The sequence below is a fragment of the Orbicella franksi genome, chromosome 3 (genome assembly GCF_964199315.1).
Source record: "Orbicella franksi chromosome 3, jaOrbFran1.1, whole genome shotgun sequence".
NCBI lineage: Eukaryota > Metazoa > Cnidaria > Anthozoa > Scleractinia > Merulinidae > Orbicella > Orbicella franksi.
In genome coordinates, this window is record NC_138147.1 from 17543657 (window position 1) to 17551498 (window position 7842).

General features: G+C 37.4%; 1 protein-coding gene across 1 annotated transcript; it reads left to right on the forward strand.

Annotated features, from left to right (window-relative positions):
• The first annotated feature begins 612 nt into the window (after positions 1 to 612).
• Positions 613 to 7597, forward strand: LOC145481610 (ATP synthase subunit O, mitochondrial-like). Its single transcript, XM_081460123.1, has 7 exons — positions 613 to 701; positions 803 to 853; positions 1703 to 1886; positions 2557 to 2616; positions 2870 to 2982; positions 6203 to 6289; positions 7264 to 7597. The coding sequence occupies exons 1-7, from the start codon at positions 651 to 653 to the stop codon at positions 7375 to 7377; spliced, it is 660 nt and encodes a 219-aa protein (XP_081316249.1). The 5' UTR covers positions 613 to 650; the 3' UTR covers positions 7378 to 7597.
• Positions 7598 to 7842: the final 245 nt, after the last annotated feature.

Sequence of the window (7842 nt, forward strand, 5' to 3'; positions counted from 1 at the left end):
AGAAATCAGAAGTAAGCTGTAAAGCAAGTTACCTTATAGGGAGTCATGTATCATCCAACTGCATTTATAGCTACATAATTGGGGTATTACACCCGGGGAGGCAAGTGTCCTGGTATTGTCTGGGGATGACACCTCAATTCAGGGGACACAACTTTTGGTCCTGAAACAAATGTTCATATCATTTTTATATCACTAACCCCTGTTGAAGGAACACCTCTATTCAGGAGACAGGAACATTTTTCTGGGTCTCTCAGCTCTGTTTTAACCATCATTAGGGGGACACTGTAACCACTTGGAATGTGACAAAAAAAGGTTGATAAAATTACAATACACTAATAATGAAACTTTTCAAAACATGTATTTTTGTACATCACAATAAATGATAGCTATTGTCTGTACAATCAATCCTACTTTTAAAATTATTTAAGGTCAAGTGCTTAACCCTTCATTCACTGAGTTTGGATGGCCAACAGTCAAAATCAGATAATTTATGATAAATTATCGTATGGCATTCTTCCATCCAAACTGATCTTTCGGGGCCTTAGTTTTCTCATCAGTTTTCCCCGTGTTCACTTCATACTCAGAGCTGAGACAACCTGGGCACGACTGGACAAATATCACATCCGGGAGTCTTACTTACACCAACCAAGATGGCGGCTATAGTGAAGGGATGTCGAGTGCTAGAAAGAGTGCCATTTTTGGTGAGTTCATTTTAAATTGACACAGTCCGAGTGAATTCATACTTAGAATATGAGTTGGTGTGTTCTTTTCCACCTAATTCAATTTGTTTTGTTACTAACAGGCTCGGAATCTGAGTGTTTCGACGGCTCGGTATGCTGAGCTCGCCGCTAAGGTAGGTACATGTACCGGTATTTTGATCCTGTTTTATGGCGCTGTTTTTTACAGATGATTCTGATGTACTAGATAAAGTGACGTCTTTACTGCGGAGTACTCGAAAGAAGCTATATGTTTTTTGAGCTGCATTGTAGCAACAGTCTCGAATACCCAGTGAAGTTATATTGTACTCACAATGCACGTTAATTACAAGTAAATCCATGTAAGAAATGCTGGAGCTTACTCTCAAGTTTAATGTGTCTAGTAATGCTCAATGTTTCTTTGATAAAATTCTATGAAACTCTTTGTCATTGGTTAAGAGAATCTTATAATACTGTAATTGAAAATTTTTAGGTAGAGTTAATACAGTGTCCCCGATTAGCCCACATGAGCTAAATACATTGACACTTAAATAAAGTACTTACGTACTTACTTACTTACTTACTTACTTACTTATGGTGATTTCGTATTTTTGTTATAAATCTTAAACCTGTCAAGATCATTTTGAGGTCCTAAAAAGCGATTTCCACCTCTCTCCTAAGACTGGACTTTGTTCCTCTCTCAGAACTGTGGCTGGTAATCAAGCCTAGTGAAGCCTCTCAACTCTTGCAGTCTAAAGTTTTGCAATTTCTAAACTAAGAAAACTTATGCCTGGTTAACACTCATGGGATAAGCATAGCACTAGTGAAATAAGCGGGTTCCCACTTGTGAGATAAGCTTAACACGTATTAGCACAAGCATAAGCGCAAAAGAAACATGTTCCTTTTTTTTTTGTGCTTGCACGTATACTTATTTCATTACTGTTGTGCTTATCTCACAAGTGTGAGACAGGCTTAGTTAGGCTAAAATGCAACTGGTTCTTTTGCAGCCACCTATTCAAGTGTTTGGCATCGAAGGTCGTTACGCTCATGCAATGTATTCTGCAGCAGCCAAACAAAAAAATTTGGAGCAAGTTGAGAGTGAATTAAGCAAAGTTGATGAGCTTATAAGAACAAATGACAAACTATCTGAGTATCTGGCAAATCCTACTCTGGACAAATACAAGAAACAATGTGAGTTTAATACAAGTAAAATGGAAGGCACAATGGCCAAGCTAAACTCCAGATCAAGCAGTCCAGGTTTAAACCCTAGATGGTGTGATTGTGTTGTGTTCCTGGGTACAATTTGTCCTTCTCCACCCAGGTTCATTGTTGAAAGGGTAGATAACGTTATCAACCTGGCCCCAGTTGTTTGAAGGCTGGATAACACTATCCACCGCATAAATCGCTATCCAGTGGATAACAAAACAAACAAAACAAACCGGGCTATCCACTGGATAGTGATTTATTCAGTGGATAGCGTTATCCACTTTTCACACAACATGGGCCAGATAAATCACTGTCAAGTGGATAAATGGCAACAAAACACTGTCCACTGTCCACTGGATAGTGATTTATCCAGTGGATAATGTTAGCCAGCCTTTGAACAACTGGTCCTAGTTCTGGATATTAGGATAAGCTTAAGATAAACCTTAATGTAAGGATAAGGAGTATGGAGTGATTGGCTGCTTGATTACACTTTTAATTTTTTTCTAATAATTATATTACCTTACCTTGTGTGGAAACAAGTCCAGGATGTTATCAAGTATTACTTTCTTGTGATGGTGTGTATTCTGCTTGTTTTTTTATTTTAGTTTATTTTTAAGTCTGTACTCATTTTGGTCTTGTTGCTTTTCTTTATTAGCACTCCTCACTGATGTCTTGAAATCACAGAAATACTCTGATCTTACAGTCAATTTGTTTGGTGAGTGAACTTGAAACATGTATCAGGGTGGACATTGCAATCTAACTAGCCAAGGTGGCTCATTGCACAAATCATATGATAAGCAAAACCTTTAACATTGTGTTAAGGTGGAGGGAAGAGGAGATACAAATCAGTTTTAGGCTTGTAAAATTTTTTCGGCTTACATTACAAACTATCTGTGAACCTGAAATTAATAATGCTATAATAACAACATCTGGAGTTTTAGTTTTTAAAACTAATCTTTTTTTTTCAGGGACATTGGCTGAGAATAATCGTCTCCGTCTTGTTCACAATGTAGTGGTTGCATTTGGTAAACTTATGAGTGCAGCCAGAGGTGAAGTGTTGTGTTCAATAACAACTGCCAAGGTTTGTGAGAATCATTACTATTATTATTCCACTTTTACACCATTTTACCATATCAGGTCAACAGAGCATGCAAAATAGCATGTATTTCAAAAATTAGAAGCCAAAATACTACAAAATGATATGATAGTATAATAAATTCCTTATTTGATTGTTTAACATATACACAAACATTTTAATACTATGGAACTTGCAAAATACCCATGCATGTTATACTATATATGTTAAACCATCAAAGAAGGTGTTAACTTTGGTTTGTAGTAAATACACAGTCTGCCTTTTGGGTATTGCCATCGTGGTGGTACACATACAGATCAAAGGTTCAAGTGCAAGTTAGAGGGGTGTAAAATATAAATGGAATTCTAGATTTGTATATATACTGTAACAAGTGATAGATAATTTTAACTTAACTTAACTTAACTTAATTTATTAGTAATTTTATTAGGAGTGTCCCCGATTAGTCGGCCTCTGGGAGGACTAGAAGTTTTAGACACTTAAATAAAGTTTATTGATGGATTGATTGATTGTTCCTTTATGAGCCAATGAAAGAGTTGCTTCCAAAATGTAACAAAAACTGCACAAGGATCCATGGCTTAGATCATTCCACAAGAAGAATAATTAATTGATGCACGTACAGAATAACTATTCTTAAAATTGTTCTGGAATGTGTTATTCCAAAATAAAGTCAATCAAATGCAGCCAAGGGGCACATACTGGTCATCACTTTTTATATCAATCTTGTTTCAAGAAACAGCACTATTCTTACAAAATGTACATGTAGTCAGAGAAGTGAAGGGTCCTGGGGCCTGTTTCTCAAAAACCCCAGAAACTTTTTGGGTCTGCAAAGCCATTTTTAGTTAAATTAATCTGTATCTAAAAACAGAAAGGTTTATATGCCTGAAACCTCTTGTATGAAGGGAACTTCTGGTCATATTAAGAATATGTATATAAAGCAACTCTGTAATCATAAGGTTTGAGATTTTCCTACAGCTTTCCGAGTGTGAAAACTTTTCAGGACCTTGGAGAAATGGGCCCCTGGAATGGAAGGGTGTCTGGAAAACCCGAATAGCGAATAGCGAATAGTCGCGAATAGCGAATAGTCGCGAATAGCGAATAGTCGCGAATAGCGAATAGCGAATAATCCTGAATAGTGTGAATAGTCTCGAATAGTGAGAATAGTGGCGAACAGTCACGAAAAAAGACCAATAGTGACGAATAGTGACGAATAGTCGTCAATAGTCATCGCCTTAGATCTAATATAAAGCGTTAATTAATTATCCAAATAAGCAACAGAATTTCAGTGAATTTATTACCTTTTCTTCTCCGGACTCGGACTAGTAGGCTGTCCATCGCCGACATTAAGAAAACAGAAAACACAAGGATAACCTAATAACAACGTATTTACACTTTTGCAGCGGTTAAAACAGAAGAAATTACGTTTAGAAACACCTTTTGTCCTGATAAGCGTCTGTGCTTTTTAGCGGAAAAATCCCATCCTAAGTTGCTACGAGGTTGACTGCGAGATACTGGGTACCCTATTTATTACTATTTTCCACTATTTTCCACTATTTGCTTCTATTTGCCACTATTCGCCACTATTTGAGACTGTTCACCACTATTCGCACTATTCATACTATTCGCTATTCGCTATTTGGGACTATTTGCTGTTCGCTATTCGTAACTATTCGCTATTCGGGTTTTCCAGACACCCAGAATGGAATGAGATCAGCTTGAAAGTAATGTTGAAGTTATACAGTTGAACCCGCCATTTTGAACCCTCAGGTTAAAAGAAAAATAGTTCAAAATAGTGGTAGTTAGAACCGAGAGTAAATGACTGAAGGGCAAATCCAAGGGAAATGGTTTTGAGTTCGAATAACAGGAAATTTGAAATAACCGAAATCGAATTAGCAGGGTCCAACTGTGCTCATACTTTCATTTAAAAGTACCTTGTTTCCTGTCTAATTTAGGTTAATCACTGCTAATTCAAGGTAGTGCCTTGTTGAACCTTCAACTATTACATGCTGTCTTGCTATGATTGACTTTGTGTGCAGGGTTGGAGGAAGAGAAATGTGATAATATACCAAAGAAGTGACTGCTACGAGTCAGTTACTCCTGTTCCAACATCACAACAACGTAATCTGCCAAATGTCACTCTTTACACACAGACACATGTAGACACCACCCCAGTTCACACTTATATTTCAAACTAGCCCACTAGTATGAACACTTTCTTCTGTGGTCTCTTCAGTAACATTATAGATTATTTGGCTTCATGGGTTTATGTTTGATGGCCTCCGACCTTTAACTGAAGTAAAGTAATAACTTGATTTTAGAGCGGTTTTCATTTGAGTGTTGAAAGTAATTAGACAATTACTTTGGTTTTGGTTTTGGTTTTGGTTTTACTACGGTTTGAGATTGGCTGAGTAGTCTAATTGGTAAGTAATTGGTTTGGTTTTGGTTTTACGACACTCAATTGAAAACTGCTCTAAGTTCTGCCCTTGACACTGAGTAATTCCATAGTCAGTCAAAAGTCGCAGCTGTGTCTGAGTAAGAACCAGGTCTGAATAAAATGACCAAGTCATTGGTCGTGCCATTTAATCAAAATGGATGCTTATAAACAAAACAATTGGCAGGAGAAAAGTTTTCAATCCATGGAAAGGCTGGATGGTTTAGAAAAGCATCTCAGTGAGACAGAGAAATTTGTGCATAATAGATGCAGCATCTTAGGTTAAGAAAAGCCATGCTTGTTTGCCAGACAGAGGACAGCCTTGCTATTGCTCCCTAAGTTCAGCTAATATACCCACAAGACGTGCACACTGGTTAGGAGAATTACCAAACAAGTGTACAACCCACTTTAACTATGTCTTTTAAATTGCATGCCTTAGTCTTTTTGCTGACAAAACGAGAGTAATCATTCTGACAGTCTGCTTAATGCAGACACCAGGGTGACACAGACACTCTGGCATGTCCCTTGGCTGCCTGTGTTAACCAGGTTCCACTGTACTTACTATTGAAAAGACTTGGACAACTCAATAAACTGGTACGAAGTGCAATCCAGTTTGGGTTTGAAAATTTGTGTGAAGGTCTGCCTGGCCTCAAATGGTTAATGACAAATCATGCAACATTTGATACCCATTTAATCCTGCTTTTTTGTGACATGTTCACACTTAGTTGAGATCGATAACAGTAGATTGTCCTAATAGGTTACCTTTACTTGTGTTAGGAACTGGATAGCTCTCAAATGAAAGAGTTGCAGACAGCTTTGAAAGGCTTTGTCAAACAGAATGAAACACTTAAGATTGAAACCAAGGTTAGTAACCTGTAAATCGTTTTTGGAGTTACTTTTACACTTCTGCACAGGACAAGATTGCAAGAAGAAAGGGTCTCCACCTACTGTTCTTTGCCTAAAATGTACCTCACTTTAATTTGATTTTATTCCCCGTTTCTCACTTTCACTTGTTCAGAATGAATAGGATCTTATTTATTCCCCAAGTGATTTGATTTAGCATCTTCCTTCCAATAAGGGCCCCCTTTCTATTAAGCAGCCCCCTTAAACATAGTTTTGGAGTTTGTGTTCCAGTTAACACCTTCTATACCAATAAGCCCTCCTTACTACATATTAAGCCTTTTCAATTACTGCATTTTCAGAGTACATTGAGATGATCTGTACATACAGTAGTTCATTTTCCCTTTGAACAGTTCACATCATCCTTACATTACAAAACAACTGGTCTCCTCCTAGTATTGTCTGGACTGTTATCTCTATGTGAGAACACAATAACGATATTTTTCCTTTAAATGAAACAGCATCTTTTGTTTTACATACTTGGGTCGTACCCGTCCCTGTCTCTTACGAATGTCCTTCCCTCAGCTCTCCCAATAAATTAAGCACCCTGAGCACAAAATCAGATCATGACAATATTAAACCAGTCTCTTGGAATTAAAACAGCAAACAATGTAGCTGTTGCACTGTTAGTCCTGAGTCACCTGATACCCTCCCTGATCTTTATGCCCAAACAAACCTGTTGCTTTGTGGTTTCACAACATAACAACATAACAAAACAAGCAAATTCATCTCATATCATCATGAGCCCACCAATCATACAAAGGTACGACAGGTATTACAGGTTAGAGCCGATGATGACATCCTGACAAATACTGTGGGATATTCGCACTCCTGTCATATGATATTTGTAGCTTACTTAGTGCACTTGGAAAATAAATTTAGTCACTTTTGCTATTCCAGGTACTAATTGAAATTTTTTCATGCCAACAATTCTTTAGGTTGACCCTGCCGTGATTGGAGGTATGGTTATTGAAATTGGGGACAAACGCATTGACATGTCTATGGCCACAAAGATAAAAAATATAACAAATGCTCTACATGAAAGTGTGTAACATCCTTGGACTAGAGTGGCAAGATTTTGTAACTTGTACAATAACGGTCCCACTTGTTTGATTAACAATCAGCAGTAGAGTTCTGGTGATGTATTGACTTGAGTGTAATTACTTGATTGTAGAGCTCTCCATTTTGTTGGCAAAGTAAAACATTTAATAATCGTAAGAATTTGACTGAACTTTTGCTGTGAAGTTACTGCTGCAGGCGTGTTGTGGGGGGGGGGGGGGTAATTATTAAGGTGATTCCTCAGTATTGCATTGCGCATCCCTACTGAATAAACTGAATATCCATTTAAACAAATGTCCACTTTAACTTTAAGAGTTCAGTGTTAGGCTGCTTGGGAGTTCAAAGACAAAGAATTTTAATCACTGAACTTTGTTTAATTAACCCTTAATTCAAACACAGCCAGTGAAATGTGTAGTTGATGAAGAGACTTGGCTGTTATCTGTGGTAGACTTAATGTT

What these genes read in the sequence shown, in the direction of transcription:
- LOC145481610 (XM_081460123.1), top strand. Translation starts at nt 651, where the DNA reads ATGGCGGCTATAGTGAAGGGATGTCGAGTGCTAGAAAGAGTGCCATTT. An exon ending in TCTTACAGTCAATTTGTTTG is followed by an intron (nt 2,617 to 2,869) that starts GTGAGTGAACTT and finishes TTTTTTTTTCAG; the next exon opens with GGACATTGGCTGAGAATAAT. An exon ending in CACTTAAGATTGAAACCAAG is followed by an intron (nt 6,290 to 7,263) that starts GTTAGTAACCTG and finishes ACAATTCTTTAG; the next exon opens with GTTGACCCTGCCGTGATTGG.